Genomic DNA, 24117 nt, shown 5'->3' on the forward strand with positions numbered 1-24117 from the left:
CCGGTACTAGAGGCAATAAATGGCTATCATGACTAGGGATGGGTTTGCTGTTCTGTACCTGTTTGTCATCTGTGTAATTTATGGTAACTCAAACTGAGTCTGCTGCAGTTTGCATTTCATTAAGATTATATGATCTTCTCCCATCTGGTGGTTTGCAACAATTACAATGGTTTTTGACCCTTCTGACAGTGTTGCAGGTGTTCCAGAATAGGTACTAATATTTAAAATACAGTGGTACCTTGGGTTACAGACGCTTCAGGTTACAGACTCTGCTAACCCAGAAATAGTACCTCGGGTTAAGAACTTTGCTTCAGGATGAGAACAGAAATCATTCTTTGGCGGCGCAGCGGCAGCAGCGGGAGGCCCCATTAGCTAAAGTGGTACCTCAGGTTAAGAACAGTTTCAGGTTAAGAACGGACCTCCAGAATGAATGAAGTTCTTAACCCGAGGTACCACTGTACTGTTGTTATTCATTGTCCATCATCAAGTAGCCATTTGTATGCCCTCAGGGATATTGTTATTTGTCTTGCAGTGCTGTCTTAATTTTGTCATGCCCCTTTCTCCTTTCTATGTTTTTAAAGGAATTTTTAAAGGCTTGTGCACAAAGTACTTTGAATAAAGTACTTTGCCTTACTATTTTGCTCTTTTTAAAGTTTACTCAATCATCCATCCTCCCCCCTTTTCTCTTTTTCTATACTTGCAGTGCTGCATTCTCTTCTGTTGGCTTTACAGTTACATAGTATGATTGCGAAGTGTGACACAACCCCATCCATTCCACCCAAACTAGCCCAAATGTTTTTAAAACGTACCAACAGCAGAATACTTTTAAAACATTCTCCCTCTTGTAATATTTGTGTCCCATCCCCATACAGCTGGTGCTAATTTCCCCCAATGTGCCATCAATATGCCCACAAATCCCAGAAGATATTGAGGGAGCAGCAGTAAGAAGAAACCTAGTTTAGAAGAGAGGGAAGGAGTCTCGTGGGCTGTGACTATATAGGTTCTACCCAGTAGACCTGATAACAAATATCAATGCTGGTAAATACTGCAGTTTCATGAGACTGAGCTGTGGAGCTTTATGGGAAAACGAGATCAACAGACACAAGTCAATTCTATTAAAAAGACTCCTCTGAGGCCACTGAAGGATAATACCTTTATCGTGTTTCTTTCCCTACAGCATTGCAAAAATGACTATGAGATTACCATCTCAACAGTGTAATGAGAAGGGGTTAAGTCTGTAGTGTTCCCCATTTGATTACATTCCATTAAAATCTGTGTCATAGGAATGAAAGAAGCTGGGTGAAATCATTGCCCCATTTAAGTCAATTGGCGCTTTGAGATAGAAATCAATGCACTTGAGTTTTAGCCTTGACATCATTCAGTGTTTTGTTTTTAATTTTCTTGCATGAAAATAGATGCACGGCTAAGTTCAGCTTTATTGGATTTGTATTAAATCTGAGTATTTACCAGCTAAATTTTAGCTCCTAAAAAATAATACCACTCAAAGTGACAATGGAGAAAAGGGTATGACACATACTTAACTATTCCCTTGGAGGTTTGGGCTAAGAAATGATAGCCATTTTCAGTCTGGTTGTATATCTGGTCCATTGAGCAAAATGGTCACAGCCCTTCCTTACTGGCAGGCAAAGGCATTGTTGTGTCACAATGATTCTCCACACATTTTCACTCTTTATTTAATTCATTTCATGTATAAGGGTCAATACACACAATACTTTTTTCAGTTATGATAGATGCATAAGTAATAAATAGCCATACCTATGTAATAAACAGAGCCTGCTATCTCGCCTACAATCTTATTTGTGCTCTAGAAGGGAGTATGTCAGTTGGCCTATGTGTCATACCCATTACCATCATAACACCTGTTTTGTCAGAAGCTCGTCCTACACTTGAGTAGGACCCTGGCAGAGACACATGCTGGACTGGCATGTTTTCTCTCTCCTGGTCAATCATTCAGGAGCTTCAAAAGCTTTCTTCAGCCTGAACATCACAGCGACCGATGGCAACCGACACCGGCACACTTAGGGATCCACAGAGGCTTCGCAGTTGCATAACAGACTTCAGCAACTCAGCATTTTGGCTAATCTACTTTATTTACATATAAACACACATGGAGCACTGCAACATGGCTACCTCTCTCTCTAGCATCAGACAGCAAAGAGAAAGAACAAAGGACAATAGTCCCACTTCACAGAACACAGTAACACAAACATCCTGTCTCCGTCACTTCCCACTTTGTGGAGTCAAAACATACACCATCATGTAATAGACAACAATCCCATGACTGCAGTCATGGAGCAGGAATTCTAACACATAACACCTGTATCCCTCATGCTCAAAATAGAAATGTCACACCAATCAGGTAGGCTGTACTCCCTGAGATTATACAGCAATAAGGGCATTTTTCAAAGGTCTTCATTGTATCTGGTTCCATCTCTGCTCTATTTTCCACAATGACAACATTTCCCAGAATGCACCTGGACCCAGATCCATGCACCCATGTAGACACAGTAGTGTGAGTTTAAAATGATCAACAATATTTATTATATATAATTAAGGCTCTGTGGAGGGGAAAAACTTGATAAATGCTCCTATAAATCTGAGTGGTATGAAAATTAAACCAACTCAGATTGGGCTACCTTGGCTTAAGTACCCAGAGTAGCTAACTATCTACTCATGGCCCATCATTGCCAACACATCCATTGTTCCTAGGAAATTCTGTCCCGTCCATCTTCTGCTCCAGCTTTGAGGCACTGGTATCTATGAGCTGAGCAGTCCTGAAAGTGAGATCCTGTCCCCGCTATATAGTCATGGGTAAATCTGAGGAAGCCCCCTTTGTATTTTAGAATGTGCTACAAGGTGCTCAACAGATTTCCTTCCCCTAACTCCTCACTGGCTCAGCCAGACAACAATTAGATCTATTAGATCTATTAAACAGTGTGACACAGGCAAAACAGCAACAACCTCCCAGCACTGTTGAAGGCCAATCAGGACACTGAAAGGGAAAAATCCCTACATGGTTCCGAAATTGGCAACTGGCAAAACCGAAGCTGAGGGAATGGGGTAGAGTGTGGTTGCTGCTGAAGGCCAAACTGAGAAGACAGAGGGAAGGAGCAAGAGCCAGATTAATAAGCCAACCCTCCGCACCTCACCAGGTAGACTCAACACCTGCACATGGCCTATGGGGTCATACTCATCAGTGATGGGCCAGGTGTAAAAGGGCCTCCTCAACAGCTGAGCCTAGGTGGGGGAGTGGATATCAGTTCTCTGAATTTTGATGTCATGCATTGCTTGATCTGGATTGAGGAAAAGTTCTGGTAGAACATAGAGAAGCTGTGCAGTACGTACTTTCAAGGGCACAGTGGAAATCACAGAAATTGATAAAGTTATTTTAGCAGCTTGCTGTAACTAATCACATCAGTTTGACTCTCTTATTTAGAAACATGGTCCTTAAGGAAAAGTAGCATTAATATTCCAGCCTTGTTGTACACAATAAAGCTGTAATAAAAATCAGATATTGTTTTAAGAAGAGCTGAACTCCCTTCCAATGATTTTTAAGGCAGAAATAATCACCCAGGCAATCAAATTATGCAATACATTTAAGAAACAGTTTGTGTGACTTTGACAAAATATGAAATAATTTTTCAGAGAGCAACAAATAGGAGATGCAGAAACCATACACCTGGGATTTAGGCAGTCTTGGTCCTAACAGGAAAGTTCTTTAATTTACATTTTAAGTGCTCATCAAGGTAACAGGCAATGAAGTCAGAAGAATGAATGTGTAATAATTTTCCTTTCTCTTGGAGCAGCATAGAAGGGGAAACACTTCAAGGTCAGATAATTTTAAAAATTCTAATGGCTTTATACTTGCACATGAAACTAAAGTATATGCAATTTAGAAAACAGAGTGGGAGGCTGTGACTGTCCTATGTCTTTATGTTCTTCAATATCTATTTTTAGCACACCTGAGACATTTCTATGACTGTATCATTTTGGTTAGAGGGTGACTGGCTTTGCATAATTGTTAACCTCCAAGGCCAGGACCCAAAGAGCCTCTTAATTATTATTGCAATGGAATTCCAGCATACCACTGGAGCTTCAACATTCAATCCCCACCCCTGCAGTTCCTTGAGTTGCATTACAGCATCTCCTAAATACACCCCCCTTTATCTTAATCCCTCCTCTATAAAAAGAGGGCCACTTTGTAGAATTTTATCTGAATATTCTCCACCATATATTTTAGTGGCAGTCATTCCCTGCAATGGGAATGCAAAATTATTAAAGATAAAGTAGCCATTGATACCCTTATTTTGTTTAATCCTCTTTTAAAGCCATCCAAGCTGGTGACCATTACTATGGACTTTCTTTAGTCTGTCCCGAATCTTCCAACATACAACTGAAGCTCTTCATGGGCCAATAGCACAATCCTATAAGTGTTTAACTGGAATTAGATCCCACCATGTTCAATGGGACTTACAATCAGTGCATTTAAGACTGCAGCATAAGAATTACATACTGCAGAGGCTGCTTCTTACCAACATGTGCCTATTCACCAATAAGACCTGCAAAGGTGGTTTCTTTTTCAATGTGTTTATTGACACAATTGCTTGGGACACGAGTCTGTATACATATCTGCATACTTCTATGTCTTCAGAGAATTGGGCATTTCAGAACACAAAGGATTACAGAAAATTTAGTTCAAAGAGGCTAGTGGGTAACATTGTTTTATTGCGTCCCTGATTCTCTTCTGTAGGAGTTTAGGGATTCGGAGGTGAAAGACTGGGCATCCAGCCAACAGATCCAGAACTTACGTAGGCAGTGTGACCACCTGAATAATTAACAGAGAAGATTTGGGAGGCTTGTGGAGGAGTAAGGGGGCTTTTGGAGTTGAGTATTCCAAACGTTTACAGGTTTGAGTGGTGAAAGAATCACAAAAGAACAGGAAGGCTTTGAAAGGATGGTTTCCTGGTGATCAAAAGAGGAATGTTTGTTTTGTTTCTGCTTAACTAAGAAAGGGGCGAATCTGGGCTTTAGGATGAGTTTAAAATAGGGTTCTGCACAGGGGCCCCACTGACCCCGTGGCTATGTTCCAGGAGCTCCCTATCAGGATGGCCCAGGGACCATGTGTACTGAGTGGAGGTCGAATGTATTTAAATAAACATTTTCCCATTGCTTAATTATGTGCAGTAGAGAAATCTTTGTTTACATTTAACAAAGACCTCGGAATCCTACAGAGTCCTGCAGCGTCAGAAGCTGCAGTCTCCAACCAAGGAGACAGACAAAGGTGCAGGACTCTGAACTTGTTGCTGGAGATCAGGAAATCACTGGATATCCCATACCTGTAAGGCTGGAGCCCAGATCTTCACAGGCACCTTACCCTGAGGAGCCTAGTGCCCCTCATAGGACCACACTGATCCAACATTACAGGGAGAGCACCAAGCAGGAGGCTATGGAACTGAGGCGGTGTGCTCATTTTCAGGACAGAGGGTTGGCCCTTTAATAATCTTAAAGTTATCTACTGGGGGGGGTGGACTCTGAAGGCTGTATAATTAAAAGCCTCAATTTCCTCTGAACCTCTTCAACAGAGCAAGGTTCTTCTCCTGGAGCTATCTGTGGTCATGCAGCTTCTAATGTTCATTGCCTCATGAGTTCCAACTTCAGACTGACCATGACAGTTAATGACTTTCCAGCATTCTAGACTGTATCTTTTCTCTGTTCTTAGTTACCTACTAACTAGATTCTGCTCAACTTCCAGGTACTCAAAATCAAGTGAATGGGTTATACATGCTTCATTTTTCCTGTGCTAGTGCTTTCTTTGTCTTCAGATTCAATTTGCTGTTTACTCTGTGAAAAAAGCAGATCAATTCCTATACTTGTTGCCTCCAAAGTCAAGTCTCTAACTCAGTTCTTCCATGCAGTGGTTCACACTGCAGGAATAGATATCTTGGAATTACAAACTTGACTGACAAACCCAAGTGTGGTTCAGTGGATGAAACATAGTGCTTTCACTAGCGTCGTACCTAGTAGGGTTATGGATTTACACTAGGCATTTCTCCACGCTCATGGTAAACAGAAATCTTTACCTTTGGCAGAGGTATGATATTGTTGCTTGAGTGTAGGATTTGGAATGTGAAAATCTGTTGGTTTATTTCTCCAGGTGGTCATGAAGCTCAATGAGTGACCATAAGCAAATCATAATCTTAGCCTATCCCGTTTTATAGCTCAGCTTAACCAACTGGGGAGGATAAAATAGAATGGCTCCATATCCTTCTTTTTAAAAACTTATTCATACCTATACCCACCTTTCTCCTTAAAAAAAAAATTAAATTCAAAGCTGATAACAGTATAAATAAACATGCCAGTCTAAACTCCATTTATTTATCTATATTTGAAAATCTATGCCCTACCTTTCTACTAAATAGTCTTCAAGGTGTCTCCAAGGAACACTAGGATATAAATGGGATATATATTCTTGTTTTTTTTTCTTACAGGATACCATAAATTGGACCATAAAACTAGAACGCATATATTTAACTATACGATGGAATGAAATGAACTATACCATAAACTGGAATATGTATTCAAAAACGTATTTTAAAATACAGAAAGGTTTGTAGCTAAGAGAAAGACATTTCTCAAAAGAAAGACTTTGTGTCCTCTATGTTGGATACAGGAGATTTTAATTTGATGCCTGGTACTTTCATGGATCTATGGATTCTTCTAAGCATTATTGAAAGTTGCTGTTCTTCACTACTTTTTCCTGTTGAATGCATTTGATAATGCTTTCCTTTTTTGTGGGAATGTGGCAAAGATACTTTATCTAAGATGGATGGAAGAATGAGCTGAGCCTAAATAGAATTTTCTAGAAATCTTATGCAAATTGCTTTCTTGGCTGTATATCTATTTCTGTGTCATTCTTAAGTAGCAAGAAACAAGGCAGTTATTGATTATTGCGGCTCCGACTGTCTGAATCCACATTTCTTTTTTTAAAAAGATATTTATTGAAATTTTCAATTTTAATACATTAAAAAAGAATCAAAAAAGGAAAAACAAAAAGGTTTAAAAACACATAAAGTTCACAATCCTTATTTTTCTGTAACATATTTCCCTGACTTCCCCACACCTCCCCTTCTTATATTCCAATTCAAAATGTTAGTTCAGCAAGTTCTTATCCCTAATTTTAACCTTTTTCTATTTAGTTCATTTAAAAAAACCAATTTTGCCTTATCCAAACTTAAACACAATACTTATGCATCAATACTCATTCTTAAAACATTTTTCTAACGTCGACCCAATTTCCCTTCCACGAATTCCCCAATTTTCATACAAATAACAAAATAAAATAAAAATAAAACAGATTGTAATTATACACCCTTTGCATTCCCAAACTCCACCCCCCCTTTCCCAGTTTCAATCCCCAACAAATGTCCATCAGTCTTAGTCTACTATCAGCCTGGAGATCTCACGTCCGAGGCTCTTAATTCTCTCTCAATTCCTCTCTGCCAGTTTTTTTTATAGTCCTTAATATTAAACACCAGATCTCGGAGAAGCTCTGGCCCAACGGGATCCATGTTTCTTCCAGCCAGACCTCCATACTTAAAAGTGGAGCCCGAATCGTGTTTCTTATTCCTTTCAAGTCCAAATGTCCCCAAAGCTCCAACTTCCACCTTAAGCAAATTTGTAATCCTTGGGTCTTCAGATCTCCACATGAGGAGATCTCTCCATTCTTCAATCTCCAATTCAAGCCAGATTTTCGATATCAAGTTCTTATTTTCCTTTGTAGCCATCATGTCAGGCCTCTGGCTCTCCTTTATCATCTGCAAAGTTACAGCTCCTCCTTCCTTTTCCTCAGGAACAACATATATCTCCTTCTCCACACTCTCAAAGCTCTCAAGTTTCTCTTTTTGTCCAGCTGCATGGGCTTCCTGAGTCAAATCCTTATCAAATTCAGTGATGTTATTTACTGTTAAGTTCAGAGTTGCAACATTTGTAGCCAAAACATCAATTTGGCCTTGTAACTTTCCCAAGAGAACAAAAACTTTGTCCAACCCAGCCTGAATTTTCCCTCCTCCAACCATTCTTGTAATGTCCCAAATCCCCCTCTAGAGGGATTTTGGTAACTTAATATTCCTTCCAGTTCAAATCCAAAAATCAAGTTAGTTTGTAACAGTTCTTCCTTGTTTTCAACAAATTGTAACCAAATTGTAACAAATATAGCCAGCAGAAACAACAGAAACAAAGTTCTCTTTTCCCGTCTTGACAGCTAAATTTGACAGCTGTCAAACTCTTCAATACCTCATCAGCAGGCTCTCTCGCGGAGCACTCCCGGGTCCGGGGGGGTGGCACTTCAGCTCCCAAGATTAGCTCTTTATCCTCCAGTAAGATTACTTATATTGCCAAATCGTGAAATTAATGTCTTTTACCAAGTAAAAAAGAAAGGGTTCTCTCGACCTTAGTTAGCAGGTCCTTGCTTTAAATTATTTACAAGACGGGGAGACGGACTTCCTGTTTGCGCCTTCCCCGATCGTGCCTAATTCAAAAAAAAAAAAATTCCTTTCCAATTTCCGTACTACTCACGGGTTAAAGTCCAATTGTTCACAAGAAGAAGTCAGTGCTCTCCGACCATGGCAATGCGGCTTCACTCCGCAGGAGAAGCAGTCGACTCTCAGCACCGCGCCGCTCACCCCGTTCCCCGCTCCGAAGCCTTTAAAAAGGCTCCTTCACAGGTCGGGGGGGCGCAAATGGTGCCTGCCGAGTCACCAGGTTCACAGGCTTCACCACCTGTGATTTTTGAGGGTCCCCGCGTCGCCGCAGCGGTCAAGACCCAATCCTGTGGAGCCGATTCCCTCAGGAGCTCGGAGGGAATCCGCCATTAGCCGATGGCGCTAACCCGGAAGTCCTCTGTCTGAATCCACATTTCACAGCATCGGCCTTAATTGTGAAATATGTCAAATATGATTTAGAAACAGGCCAAATTCACAGAAGTTGGCATTCTGCCAAACATGGGATATCCATGCTTCCAATCATCAGTAAATCAAAACTACAAGAGACTATAATGAATTTACTTGAATAGATGTCTTCTGCTTTCCTAAGACAAGCTTCCCCTTTCTAGGAACCCTAGTCAGTTGGGTGTATTTTTGCACTTTTGTTTTTTAAAATGCCAAAATTTCACAGTTGAGAAAAGTAGAAGGGTCAGAAGAAAAAATCTGATTCAGTCTCAGTGCAAGGATTGGAATATACCTTTGTATGATGCAATCTCAGGTGTCTATCCCTGCTATATTATTGTTCCTAGAAGAGAGGCACATCATTGAGAAGACATTGGTCTAACCTTGGAGATGAAAATGTGACATCTGTTTGTCAATATTCTTATATATTTATTTATACCCTGCCTTTTCCTGTTATGGGACTCAAGGCAGTTTACAGATAAAACCAAGAATTGCTGAAAACAATTACAATTAATACTGCTAGAAGCTTAGGTGCAAGCTACTCTGTGGGTAGTTGCTCCTTTTACTAGCTTTTGCTGGTAAGACAGCCAAAATCATTATTAGATTGGGATAGCTTGACTTCTGTTGTCCATGCACTAGTAGCCTCTAGTAGTGGATTATTGCAACCTGTCACTGCCCCTGAGGTGGTCCAGAAGCTAATGCAAAATGTAGTGGTTTGATTGCTCAGAGGGCCAGGATATTACTATCATGTTACACAGCTGCTAAAATAATTACATGGGCTTGCCTTTTGGCCCACAGGCTAAGCTCAAGGTGCTGGTTTTAGTGCATGAAACCCTATAAAGCTTGGGACTAGGATTCCTGAAAGATCATCCCACCCTTTATATATCCAAATGACCACTGCACTATGCAGGGTCTCCTGTAAATACCATCTCACCAAGTGCTCCATTCCACACAACATATGAATCTGGTGTTTAAGTGTTGTAGTGCCTGCCTATTGGAATTCCCTCCTGCTAAATATTAGACAGGGTTGACTCTTTTCAGCCCATAAGGTGGACCTTCTTCCAACAAACTCTTTAATAAGAGATCTTTCCCAGTCTGCATCTGTATTGGAGATGTTTTTAGATATTTTACTTTTTGCATGTTTGCCGTTCTTTGTTCCTTTGGAAAACAGGGTTGGATATCAATTTAAGAAATAAATAAAATCTAATTATGAATTGAGAGCAGTGCTGAATTATGAATTAATTATGAATTGAGAGCAGTTACGGTTTCCTTTGAGAGAGAAAGACAGAGTTAGTTATACTCTAAATGGTATATCAATGACATTCCAATAAATTGGAAACAATCTCAGGTCCAGGTGTTTTGTTTTACTTGCATGGTTCCCTGTGTTTTGTTGTCAACAAGCTTCCACTTATCTATATGAACAGTTGTTTGTACAAAGAGTTGTAAAAGCTCATTACAACACTTTTTAAATTAAAAGATGGTACCACAAAACCTTTTGGCCAGATACTTGGGCTAAAACGGTTTGCTGGTTTGCTTTTGGGAATTTTTTTAAAGCATTGTAGGAAAAAATAGCTTTAGGTGAATTTTAGTTTCAAAAGGAAACTTCTTTGCCTTGATTTTTTCAATTATTCCTCAACATGAAGCACACTAGCTAAATATCATTAGCGGCAATGAAATTTTATTTTTGACATTCAAGAAAACAAGCTATCTAGTGGCTTGTAAAATCCATTTTACACCTTGATCCTCAAGTTATGCATAGTGTGGCTTGCACCACAGAGCTGAATTAGCATCCTGTGTGCCAGGCAAATCTGTTCTGCTGTGCTTTCTGTTGAGTTTCTGTATATGCAAAGCCATCAAACAGTAATGATATCATTTGTCTTGAGAACAACCTAGTGTCATTAAGATTCCCATTTTACAGATGGAGAGCTGGGGCAGAGAGAGGGTGAATAGGAACTGTTCTCTCTGCTGCATGTGAAAGTCAGCTTTCATGTATTATTCAATTGCTTACAATGAAAAGCTCCATGGTTTATTGCTTGCGTACACCAGGCTAGTCACTTGTACCAACCCCCCAACCCCCCCACATTTGCATAAAATTTGCACATGGTAATTTATATCTACAGATGCAAATTTAGAAATAGTTTAAGTAGCACTGCATCAACTTTTCATTTTTTAAATTATTTTTTAACATGAAAAATAAGGTTTAAAGAATTTTCCCCAGGAGTTGGCTACACTAGTGGCCTGTCACATTTTCCCCAGCTGTCTCCAGCTCCTCTAGCCTGCTATTAAAAAACAATGTTTAGGGGTTCTTTGCGACAGGATCCCAGCCATCCAGAGATCATTGAGTGAGCATGATGACCTGAATATGCTGCAAAGCAAATAGTAAAATTATGCAAACGAAAACCACTCTGAATGAGGAGGGTAGCAGATACTTTCCCATTGCTAAGAGAACTACTTCTTCTTCTTCTATGGCAATCACTCGAGCCAAGTAAGATTGTCTTCCATAAACACTGTTTTAACAGTGAGTCCATAAATGACTGTGGAGGCTAGTTCTGGATCCACACTTCCTTCCACAGTGGGGACATAGGTTTCCGGGTGGGAGTTGACCTTGGTGAGGGTTTGCCAAGTGTGCCTTCCTCCTAGCACGTTTCTCCCTTTCATCCTGAGTTTGGGCATCTTCAAAGCCCATGACACCTTTGGTAAAGGCTGTTCTCCAATTGGAGTGCTTGCAGGCCAGTATTTCCCAGTTGTCAGTGTTTATGCTACATTTTTAAAGATCTGCCTTGAGAGAGTCTTTAAACCTCTTTTGTTGACCACCAGCATTACAGTTTTCATTTTTAGGTCTGAAGAACTAAATGAGATCTCCCTGGCTTGCCACACTGAGTTTTATTCCAATCCTGCTCAAAAGTGGTGCAAAATAAAATAAAAAATAAAAAATTGTGGTGTGTGTGTGTGTGTGTTTTGGAGGCGCAGTGTGCCCTGTTTTGGCTCAGAACCCATGACTTTTGCCTCTTAAGAACATGTCTTTTGCCAGGACATATACTGGCAGCTTGCAGTGCTCTATCAATGTACTCTCTTGCCACAGTCTCATAGCAGCCGCTTGCTTGGAAGGGTTCCATATCTCCTGTCTTTCGTAGAGCATAGACCAATGTGCCCCTTTTTTATTGGTTTTCCTCATTAGTAATGTAGACAGACATTCAAAAAGGAATGTGTTTATAAGCAAAAAAAAAAGGTTAGATGCTCTTATCTATTTTCTCTGTCTTTCAGTGTTTTAAAAAGAGCATTTCTTTTGCAGTGGATTCCTCTTATGTTTCTCGCCTTTCAAGATTTTATTGGTTTATTTTTCGCTGCTCATGTCAGGATATGGATGCAGAATGTTGATTAGAAAATATTGAGTACAGCCCAAACAGCTGTATTAGCTCCCAATTCCACCCACCCATATATCTGTATTAGCCTGTGCTGGTTTTCTACTGTTTGTTGAAATCTGTAAATTAAATTCAAACGTTTTTTAATATTTATGGAACTTTAACAAATCCACTATATCTCTGATTCATAACACTTTCCTTTTCATCTTGTTTGTTTAGGCAGAGGGTCTCGAAAAGATGTTTAGGTGGTGGACAATTGTTTCTTTCCTTGGAGGCATCTTATTGGGTGTGGAAGCATGGCCAGCAAAAGAAGGATATGACTTCAAAAGCTACCAGCCTCTTGTACGATTACGCCACAAGGTACTGATGTTCTCTACCAACGCTGTTTGCTTTTTCATTTAAAATTTTATCCCGAGGGCTGCATATTATTCACATGAATTCTTGTAGAATTGTACAGTTGGAAAGGACCCAAAAAGTCTAGTCCAAGCCATTGCAATGCAGGAATCACAGCTACAGAATCCCTGATAGACACTATAAGGTTTACTTTCATCAGCATACTCTTTGGAGAGAAAATAAAAAAAAATCATTCATTGTATTTTGAAAGATTGCTAAGATCAGCAGAGGGGCTCTTGGTTCCACCACCGTCAGAGGTTCAGTGGTGATGGTCCAAGAAAGGGCATTCTTTGTGGCAACTCCCGCCCCCAGGTGTGGGATTTGCTCCCCATGGGCATGTATCAGGTATCCTTGTTGTACAGCTTTTGTCATATGCTGAGTATGGAGCTTTTTACTCTGGACATTGACAGCTGAGAGATGACCTACCTTTATTCTCTGAGTTAAATTGTTTATCAAGTATTAGTCTTATCTGATTTTAAAATGTATAATTTAAAAGGTTTTGCTGTAACCTACCCTTATGGTGAGGACATGGGTGGCGCTGTGGGTTAAACCACAGAGCCTAGGACTTGCTGATCAGAAGGTCAGTGGTTCGAATCCCCACAATGGGGTGAGCTCCCGTGGCTCAGTCCCTGCTCCTGCCAACCTAGCAGTTCGAAAGCACGTCAAAGTGCAAGTAGATAAATAGGTACCACTCCAGTGGGAAGGTAAACGGCGTTTCCGTGCACTGCTCTGGTTTGCCAGAAGCAGCTTAGTCATGCTGGCCACATGACCCGGAAGCTGTACGCCGGCTCCCTTGGCCAATAAAGCGAGTTGAGTGCCACAACCCCAGTGTCGGCCACAACTGCACCTAATGGTCAGGGGTCCCTTTACCTTTACCTTTACCCTTATGGCGAAAGACAGCATAATACAATACAATACAATACAATACAATACAATACAATACAATACAATACAATATAATAATATAATAATAATATAATATTTATATTTTGACCTAGTTGGTTGATTATATAGCTTACAAAATACTATCCTACGCATTTGTTAAGTTATTCCCACTGTGGCCCTATTCCAAATGCCTGCCTTATCTGAAGTGTGCAATGTAATCACAGGGAAAAACCCAGGACTTACTGACATTAGATTAGCTTCCTCAAAGAGGTTTGTTTGGGACCTACTTTACAGTTTTTTGGAAGTGCAGGTTAAGGTTCTTTTCATTTAGCCTGATTTTAAAGATATCATCTGCCTTCTTTATTATGGTTGCTAATGTTAGTGTTTATTGTACAGGGTTGGGGTTTAATTAATTTGTTATCTATACTCTTGTATACCTCCCTGGAATCTCTTTTGATGTAATGCAGTGTAGGAATGTTTTTAAATACACAAATCTTAAACACCACAGACACTGAGGTTTGGTGCTCAGAAGACCCAAGACTGGAGGGTGTTATGTCTCAGATCATGTACATATTATATACAGCCCAACTGAATGGTACAAATACAGGAATTAAGTATGCAAGACTTGGGTGTGGGGGCCGTTTCTTTAAATAGTAAATTGTCCAGGTGGAGTTGTAAGGATACATTACCTTTCTAACTGAAGACTTTTTTCTTTTGTATTGCGAGCAGTAAATAAATAGCAAGCACCGAGGCTGTAGTTCATTGCAGTTGAAAAATTGAGTGCAGAATATCATTCCCTCCCCCACGTCACTTGTTGCTGAAGTGATGGTTGCTTTGCCCCATCCTTTATGGGTGAAGGCACATGGCTGGAGTATCCAAATTCAACAGGCTGTATCCTGAATCCATCTTATGTCTCTGGTTTGCCAGCAAAATACTGATGAGAAGGCTGTAGTTATGTAGGATCTTCAAGCTCTGCACAGAGGAAGTACCGGAAAACATGACTTAGAAGGGAATGTATCTTTACCGCCAGCTAACAGAACTGGATGTTTGTTGTTTCTAAAAGTTGCTACATTTTGACAAACCTGTGAAATCCAATTATAATTTTACTGATAAAAACTAGTATTAATGTACAGGAAATAAAGATAAGGGAAAGCTCCAAAATGTGGGTATTTCAAAATCAATTCCTGTATGGCTTCACGTACAGAGTATTCCTATAATAGTTTTGTGCAATGTTTGATATGCACTGTGATAATCTTTGCAATTTAATCTGCAACCATCAGTAATTGCGTATTTTCATGTGTTTCAAGAGATAAATAATTTTTTTGCAGTGTTTATCACGTATAAGAAGAAAAGATCCTGCACATAGACCAAGCACTGAGACTTATAACTGTTTTGTTTGCTTCCTGATGCAAAGAAAGGGCGCAATTATGGGCTGGCTGCTTGTAGTTCAATGGGCCATATGATTGGAAGAGAATCAAAGTAACACATTGTTTTTTAATTAGTATCCCCAGATTCTGATTTGACAGCAGCCAGACTGATCCATAAAACTACACTCCACTCTCTCTATGTGTGGTTTTGTTTTGTTTTTAAATTAAACTTATGTTATTTAAAAATGAAACTTCCAGTACTTCACCATTATGTTCATCTAGAGTTTGAATATCAGAGTTTCTTCTCTTGTGTGATTCCACGCATTCCTCATGTTTCTCAGTGTGTGTGTGCTAGGTGTCTACCATGTAGATGTGCTTTGTGTGCTATGTGTGGTATAAGAAATAAGAGATTTGAGATTGGCACACATGAGCAATCTGCATAACCATTCTTGTGGTCAGAATGATGGTCAGTTCCACAGCAGACAAGTTGATTGACAGAGGCTGCAATCCAGAAAGTCCCTTTGAACTCAATGGAGATTACTTCTGAGTAGACATGGATAGGCTTACCCTATAAGGCTTCAGTCCCATGAATACGTATATGGAAATAAGCACCATTTAACAAGGTTTACAGCTTAGGATCTGGCTGCAAAAAATCTAAAATTTCTATAACAGAGATTTATAAGATCAATAGAAAGTGTAGAATGGTGTCACTAGCTAACTTCATCATGAATCTACAGTGATTTTGTGGTTTACAGAGATGCATTGACAAATTTGTGTGCCTCCTGCTCTTTCTGTTTAAATTTAAGTTTTTTGTTATTTTTTAAACATACATCTCATTGCTGATACTTCCTTTTTATACCAATTGGCAACACACAATATTATAAGTGAGGAAAGACTGCATTGCACAATAACGTATCGTACTGCACCAAGCAGTGCTATTTTTCTAGGAAAAAAGAGGTGCTAGAACTCACCCTTGTTATCTTAGAATGGCAATGGCACCTACCTGAGAGGTGCCGGAACTGAGTTCTGGCGAGCTCTGGCTGAAAAAAGCCCTGACACAGAGGATGAACAAAAGGTAGTTTGGGATCTACTGGAAAATCTAGGCTGATATGTAGTAGATCAGAAATGGTTTCTGAATTTCAACTGCTTAACAAGTAGTTTCCTCACCTAAATTCGGTTATTGAAATAAAGAAAGCTACCCAATAGTGGACTTCTATGCAAACAGACTTTGAGCTCTCATCTGTTCTGGTACTGAAACAATTCCTAGGCTCAGAATGTGGTCAAAGGCACCCTGTTCTTCACTTCAAATTGTATTTTAAGTAAATAGATACAACTTTAGCTTCCCCACCCACCCAGTGAATTGCCAGAGGCAGCCCCCCCCCACTGATACTGAACTGTATTACTTATTAGGTTATATGAATGATGTTGCTCTCTGTGTGAAGAAAGAGAACTAAACTTTGTAGAGTACTCTAGATTTTATTCAGCTTCAAATATGTGCATGTCTTTTAAAAACCTTTTGAAAAAAATCAATAAACATCTTTTCTCTGTGCTAGAGAAACAAACAACCTTTTATGGGTAGGCTTCTTTTCTTTTAACTTCAGAATGAATGTCCCAGGAGGTAAGTCTCCCATTTTTCAAGCTAGATGATTTTACCTCGATTCCCACCAGAATGAAACTAGATTATTTTTAGAAGTTTGTTTCTATTTGCAGATAAGTGTTTCAAGAGGCAAAAACGGGCCTCATGAGGGGCTCTCAGGCCCATGGTTAATAGTTGCTCAAACTCAACTATCACAGGAAAAGATAACTTCAGATAACTTTGAAATGGAATAAATTTATTTCATACTTTCGTACTTCATTTCATGTGCTCTTTCCTTCTTCAGTAGATTGTAGATGCAAGTGAAACACAGCAAAATCCTATACATGCTAATCAGAACCAACCCCCATTTAATTCAATGGGATTTACTCCCAGGTATATTGGATTGCATTCAGAGGTTCAATGCAGTTACACTTCCTGATCTCTTAAACCAGGTGAAGAAATGTGGAGTGCTTCCCCCACTTCATCTATTCCCTTCTCAGCCCTAACTATAGCCCGATGTAAATATTCATCTTCATGATTCCAGGTATCTCAGGAGGGAGAGCTGAGGTCCCATCACTGCCATTAGCCCAATAGGCCTCATGCATTAGAGCTGATCATCTTTTGTGAGGAGCCTCCCAGCACAATTTAGAAATCTAAACAATAGGGGCTTTAGGTGGGCAGAAAAGCTTCCCTGCTGCAGAACTTCACCACTCCGCAACACTTGAAGGATTGCAGGGCCAGCAATAGTGGATGCAGCAGAGGAACTTTTCTCAGTCCAAATGTCTTCACCTGGTGGTTGAAGACCCTACATGGATGGGTGATGTGAATCTTGGTGGAAGACCACAAATGGAAAGATGATTTCCATAATCTGAGTGCTGTCCTAGAAATGGCTTCTTTGGAGACTGCATTACATGTTTTTTGTTGTTTTTTTACTCTGCCAGTTGCCGGGAATCTTAAGAAATTATTGAACAGGATGTGTTCATTTTTTAGTCACCCTAGTTTAAAAGTATGAAAGTAACAAACTCTCTACGATAGCTTGTATAATTCATTTAATTGTCTGAGTACCTTCCTTTTTGCCTTTGTTCTCCTAATCAGTCAGTGTTACTGCTTCTACAGAATCTATTTAATTTTTATGTAGGCAGTACAGTATTATAAACCCTGATGGCACATCAATTAAAATGATTTCTACAGAACATAGAAACTTCATCCTCTTGTTCATTACAGCAGTATAAAGCTTAATTGACTTATTGTCCAGATCTTTCAGAATGTAAAATAGTATGTCACAGAACTTTCTGAAAACTTTCTGCATTGAGTCTTCAAACTTTCTTTTAAACTTTGGCACACCTTTTCACTTCTTTATGGAAGATGAAAGAAAAGGGAGAAAATTATTCCTGGAATATTGCTTACCTGACAGTGGTCCATCAACGTTTGCAGAATGTTGCAACTCCGTATGTTTAGCATTATACATGTAGGTAGCCATGTTGGTCTGCCGTAGTCAAAACAAAATAAAAAAATTCCTTCCAGTAGCACCTTAGAGACCAACCAAGTTTGTTATTGGTATGAGCTTTCGTGTGCAGTCTCAATAAAAGACTGCAAAGAAAGGTTCGCTTCAGCTTTTCTGAACATTGCACATTGGAGTTTGCCTGGATCTGCCTGTCCCTTAGATAATTTTTTTCATGTTTATTTTCCTATTATAAATTACTTTATTCTTTATCTCTAGAAAATAGAACCTCCACTCCATTCTTTCCAGTTGCTTTAACGTTCCCTGGCAAAGATTCCTCTTCGGATTCCATTTATTTATTTATTTATTTCATGGAAGTGAACACATAAGAATCTTTAGTTCTTCACAGAAATCATTCAGTGGCTTTTGTAACTTGCTTTGATCTCCCAGTGTCAGTTCAAGACTTCTTTGGGAGTGTGTAATATCCCTCAGTATATACCAGATCCCTGAGCCTCAAGTATTAATGGATGCAGAAATGTACATTAAACCCTGGATCACTTGGATCCCCACAAGAAATAAGCATTTTCAAAAAAAGAAACCAATCCCCCTCCCCCCAAAAAACCAATCCAGTTGTAAAGTTTCATTGTTTGTTTTATTTGGTTGCTGTTAATGTTCTGTTGTAAGTTTAGCTATTTTTATTCCCTGCTCCATAAACTCTCCCAGCCAGAACCAGCAGCTGGTCACTTCAATTCATGTGGGTTTTTAGTAGGAAAAGTAAACCCTGCTGACTAGCTTGTTCAGAATAGCATCCCTGACATCTTGCTGGGGAATCAAATTTAACACCAAGTGCCTTTCAATAAGAAATGGGTATTGTTCTTGTAGGAGCTTGTAAAAATAATGTTTTAAAAGAAACTCTTTCCTTTGACTGAGTAAACCATTCCATTTATTGTGTCTTTTTCTACTTGAACAATATTTCAGTGTGTAGGTGCAACAATAGAGCAGTTTTCAGAAAGCAATCCAGAAATGAGGTTCTTGTCTTAATCAGTCTCTTTCCCCACTTTCTTCTTGATAGCTAGCTTTTATGAAACGAAGGAAACAGCTTTATCTTGGGCAACAACTCCTACATAGAATCCTATCTTTATCTCACTCTTGAATATTGCAATTCGTTACAGGTTGTCAAAGTGGTCCTATTCAAAGCCAAACAATGCTGGGTGCAATCCTAACTTCCTAATGTTGATGTCTGGGTGGGGACGGGGCCTTGCAGTATAGGACCCAAGCTCCACCATGTAGTAAGAAGGTACTGCCAATGTTTTGGTGAAAGGCATAGTCTGCAGAAAGCCATGAAACAGGTTGTTTGGGGGCAAAGAGCTGGAGGCTTTGGATCATACATTTTACAACCTTTCTTCATAGTAAACTGTTAGAACATTGTTGGACACCATGTTGATATAGCCCTTTTACATGATCCAAAACCTGCAGAGGCCCAGGAAGCCCAATCCTTGGACACTTCAGGTGTACCAGACTGGAGCTGTTGTGGGGAGGGAGGGGAATCAAAGGGGGAGAGGAACTGTAGTCCAGGCCAGCAAGAACCAACAGAATAAGAATTATAGAGTTGGAAAGTACCACAAGGGTCATCTAGTCCAAACCACTTCAATGCAGGACTCTTTTGCCCAACATGGGGCTTGAACTCACAACTAAGAGTCTCATGCTCTACCAACTGAGCGATCCTTGAGTTTGATGATGGTTCCACTACTCTGATTCTCCTTGGTTATTTTCCTCATCAAGTTCCTTAGCTATATGCATGCCACTGGCTTGTTCACGTTTTATAATAAGTAGGAAACTTCCTGCAAACCAAGTTTGACCATATTTTTGAGGTTAGAAGTGTGCATCTCAATCCAACTTCAATCGCTTCTGCCTTTACTTTCAAAAAAACATTTGTTGGGGAGAAGAGGCATCAAAGAAGATCATAAAGCACCCTTTCATAAAGAAAACAAAAAGAAGAACGTATGCTGTTTAAAGGCAGTATAGTGCATAGTCATTTTATTTTGTCATTTGCACAAAATGAAATTGTTGTGGAGAACAATGGGTTATAATGAGCATCAGTGGTCTGTTTTCATAAACAACTGTAACCCAGCCCTTTGAGTGTAGCATTGTAGGCCACCATATGAGAATGTTCATGGTTTACACATATCTTAGCTGGAAACTTATGTATGAACCAAGTTTGGCCATATTTTTGAAGTCAGAATTGTGTATATCAAACAAACTTCAAACACTTTGACTTTCTGTTTCAAAAATAGTTGAGCTTTTTGGGGGGGAGGGAAGTGGGGGGGGGAAGGACTGCTGAAGGCACCAAGGAACATAATAAAACCTACTTTCAAAAAGGAAAGAAAAATGAGAATTTGTGAAGGCTTTTTTGCTTTGAAAAACAGAATATAAATTCCGAAATAGATATAAATTACATACCAGTGAACGTTTCACTGCAGAGTTTACACAGATGTAGACCCACAAGGTCTTCTGGGACAAGGTCAGCAGCAAAGTAGTACACAACACCCTCAAATCAGTGGAGCAGGAGTCTTTCAATCTTAGGATCATGGGCAAAAGATTCCTGCATTGCGGGGGGTTGGACTAGATGACCCTTGTAACCCTTCAGACTCATGCTTTGATTCTAAGTTTCAGCAACTTATCATTTACAGCTTGCTTCCTGTACACAAAAAGCACATGGAACAAGATAACCCAAGAAAATGAAAGAATTGTGGGGTCTGCTTTTCAGGTGGCCTGTTGGCTCGGAGTGTCTTTTACCAACTTTGTTGGTAAGATGGCTAAGACCCTGCCTGGACTGAGATAGCTTGAGCACAGTTGTCCATACATCAATAACCTCATGGCTGGATTGCTACAATGCTCTGTGTGGGGGCTGGGGGCTGCACTTGGGGTTGGTCTGGAAGCTGAAGTGGATTCAGAATGCTGTGGATAGCTCACTTGTGGAGGCCAGCTACCACCGAACTATGACACATTGCTTTCAGAATTTTCACTGGCTGCTGATACTATGCCAAGTTCAATTTGTTGATGCTATATAAGGTCCTGAGCTGTACAAGGCCTTATCCCTTATTTACCTAGAAGGCCACTGTGGGAGAACCCAAAGAACTCAGAAGCATGTTCCACAGTAACTCAGAGCAGGGCTTTCAATGTGGCTGCCCCTGTTCTGTAGTATAGCATTCCTATTAAGACATGACAGGCTCTTTACAAAATATTTGCAGACATTTTGGCAAATAGACTTAAAAAAGTCTTAAATGAAGTAATTCATAAAGACCAAGCTGGCTTTCTCCCTGGTAGACATTTATATGAGAACACTAGAAACATCATTGACATTTTAGAACTTTTGCAGACTAACAGGAACACAAGGGCGGTGTTAATCTTTATTGATGCGGAGAAAGCATTTGACAACATATCTTGGATGTTTATGAAGAAGAACTTGGAAGGGATGGGAGTGGGACGGGGGTTTGAGAATGGATTACATGCAATCTATTCAGAACAAAAAGCTAAATTAATAGTGAACAATGTGGTGACGGAGGAATTTAAAATTGAAAAAGGGACACGACAAGGGTGCCCTCTATCCCCTCTGTTATTTATTTCAGTCCTGGAGGTGCTATTGAATATGATCAGAGAGGACCGGTTGGTACAAGGGATAGAGGTCGGAGTGAAACAATATAAACTGAAAGCTTTTGCAGATGACCTAGTTTTGACACTGCAGGAGCCAGAATCCAGTACAAAAAGAGTTCTCGAACTTATATCTGAATTTGGTCGGGTGGCGGGATTTAGGTTGAATAAACAAAAAACTAAGGTTCTGACCAAAAATTTAACAATTACAGAAACAGAGGGGTTTCAGAGAGAAACAGAACTGAATGTGGTTAAAAAAGTGAAATACCTTGGGATCTATTTGTCCTCCAAGAATTTGAATTTATTTAAGGATAATTATGAGAAATGTTGGTTGGAAGTTAAAAAGGATTTAGAAATTTGGTCAAGATTGAAACTTTCCTTGTTGGGAAGAATTGCAGCTATAAAAATGAATGTGTTGCCGAAAATGTTATTTTTGTTTCAAACCTTACAGATCGTGGACAGAGTGGATTGCTTTGGAAAATGGCAGAAGGATATATCTAGATTTATCTGGCAGGGCAAAAAGCCCCGAATAAAGTTTAAAATATTAACAGATTCGAAAGAAAGAGGGGGGTTTGCCCTGCCGGACTTGAGGTTGTATTATGAAGCTGCAGCCTTCTGCTGGCTGAAAGATTGGTTTTTGTTGGAAAACACCGATGTCCTAGATCTGGAAGGTTTTAATAATGCTTTTGGATGGCACGCATACCTATGGTACGACAAGGTTAAAGCACATAAATTGTTTAAAAGCCACATTGTCAGAAAAGCAATTTTTGCAGTCTGGATGAAATATAAAGACTTACTAGAGAGTAAAACTCCGAGGTGGCTATCACCAGTGGAGGCCAAGGCCCGAAAAAGACCCAATATGGAGGCCTATTGGCCGAAATATTGGGAATTGACTGAAAAAATTGGAGACAATTGGAAGTTGCAGAGCCAGGACAAACTAAAAAATAAGGTGCGAGATTGGCTACATTATGCTCAAATTCAAGAGGTTTTCAAAATGGACAAAAAAGTTGGTTTCCAGGTGGAAAAGTCGAAACTAGAGACAGAATTGTTAGAACCAAAGACAAAGCTGTTATCTAGAATGTATAACTTGCTGCTTATGTGGAATTTACAGGATGAGACAGTTAAATCTGCTATGATTAAATGGGCACAGGATGTTGGACACAACATTATGTTTGAAGACTGGGAAAGGTTATGGAACACCGGAATGAAATTCACGGCCAGTACGGCCTTGAAGGAAAACATTATGAAAATGATATACCGGTGGTACATGACCCCAGTCAAGTTAGCTAAGATACATCACCTGTCTGACAATAAATGTTGGAAGTGTAAGGAAGCAGAGGGGACTTTCTTTCACCTCTGGTGGACATGCCCAAAGGTTAAGGCTTTCTGGGAAATGATTTACAATGAGTTGAAAAAGGTATTTAGGTATACCTTTCCCAAGAAACCAGAGGCCTTCCTGTTGGGCATGGTAGACCAGAAAGTGTTAAAGAAGGACAGAACTTTGTTTATGTATGCTAGTACAGCAGCAAGAATACTCATCGCAAAGAACTGGAAGACACAAGATTTACCCACGCTGGAGGAATGGCAGATGCAGTTGATGGACTACATGGAGATAGCTGAACTGACCGGCAGAATCCGAGATTTGGATGTAGAAACAATTGAGGTGGACTGGAAAAAGTTTAAAGACTACTTGCAAAAGTATTACAAACTGTATGAATCTTAAGACGGTGCATGATTTGGAAATGATACGCTTTAGCAATTATGATTAAGTAAATAGTAAACTAAGTGATAAAAGAGAAAAGGAGATAATATGAAATTGAACATGTTACGTTTATTTTAAAGGTATAAAAATTGTGACATAATACATTGAATATAGATACATAACATGTAAAAGTTACAATAAGGTATGACATAAGGTAACAAATTGCTGACATTGTCAATATAAAGAACGCAGAATCGGAAGGGGTGGGGAAGTCCAAGTTGGGATTTTTGTTAAAAAAAAAAAAAATGGTTTCTTGTAAACTCCTTATTTGTTTGTAATGTATAAAATTTGGAAAGAAACGTAATAAAAAATATTATAAAAAAAAAAAAAAAGACATGACAGGCTCTTACTATCTTACTATTCCAATGTCCCATTGAAGACATTTTTTGTTCCAATGTGCTTTTTTAGGTGGATGAATTGGTCTTTGCCATGGGTGTTTATTTTGTATTGATTCTATATCTATATCTATATATCTCTATATCTCTATATAATCTATATCTATATCATCTATATATCTCTGCCCTTTTTGTGAATTGTGCTATCTTTATTGCGCATCACCTTAATATGCTTAATCATACCATAGAGAAAGTTAGCCCTTCAGCCAAGAGTATTTTTCCATGCCTTAAGACAATGCACATTTAGATGAACAGATCATTGCTGAATCCACAGTGGATAGTATGACCTAGCTACTTCTGTAATGCGGTAGCTGTATAAATT

General features: G+C 39.4%; 1 protein-coding gene across 4 annotated transcripts in view; it reads left to right on the forward strand.

Moving 5' to 3' along the window:
• Positions 1-24117, forward strand: part of FSTL5 (follistatin like 5) — a 362814-nt gene that overhangs the window by 31699 nt on the left and 306998 nt on the right. For all 4 annotated transcript variants that reach the window (XM_053402951.1, XM_053402953.1, XM_053402952.1 and 1 more), the window contains exon 2: positions 12545-12685. In XM_053402951.1, the coding sequence (XP_053258926.1) occupies positions 12563-12685 (123 nt within the window). In that variant the 5' untranslated portion in view covers positions 12545-12562. The remainder of the gene's footprint in view (positions 1-12544; positions 12686-24117) is intronic.

Source organism: Podarcis raffonei, chromosome 9 (assembly GCF_027172205.1).
Source record: "Podarcis raffonei isolate rPodRaf1 chromosome 9, rPodRaf1.pri, whole genome shotgun sequence".
NCBI classification, from domain to species: domain Eukaryota; kingdom Metazoa; phylum Chordata; class Lepidosauria; order Squamata; family Lacertidae; genus Podarcis; species Podarcis raffonei.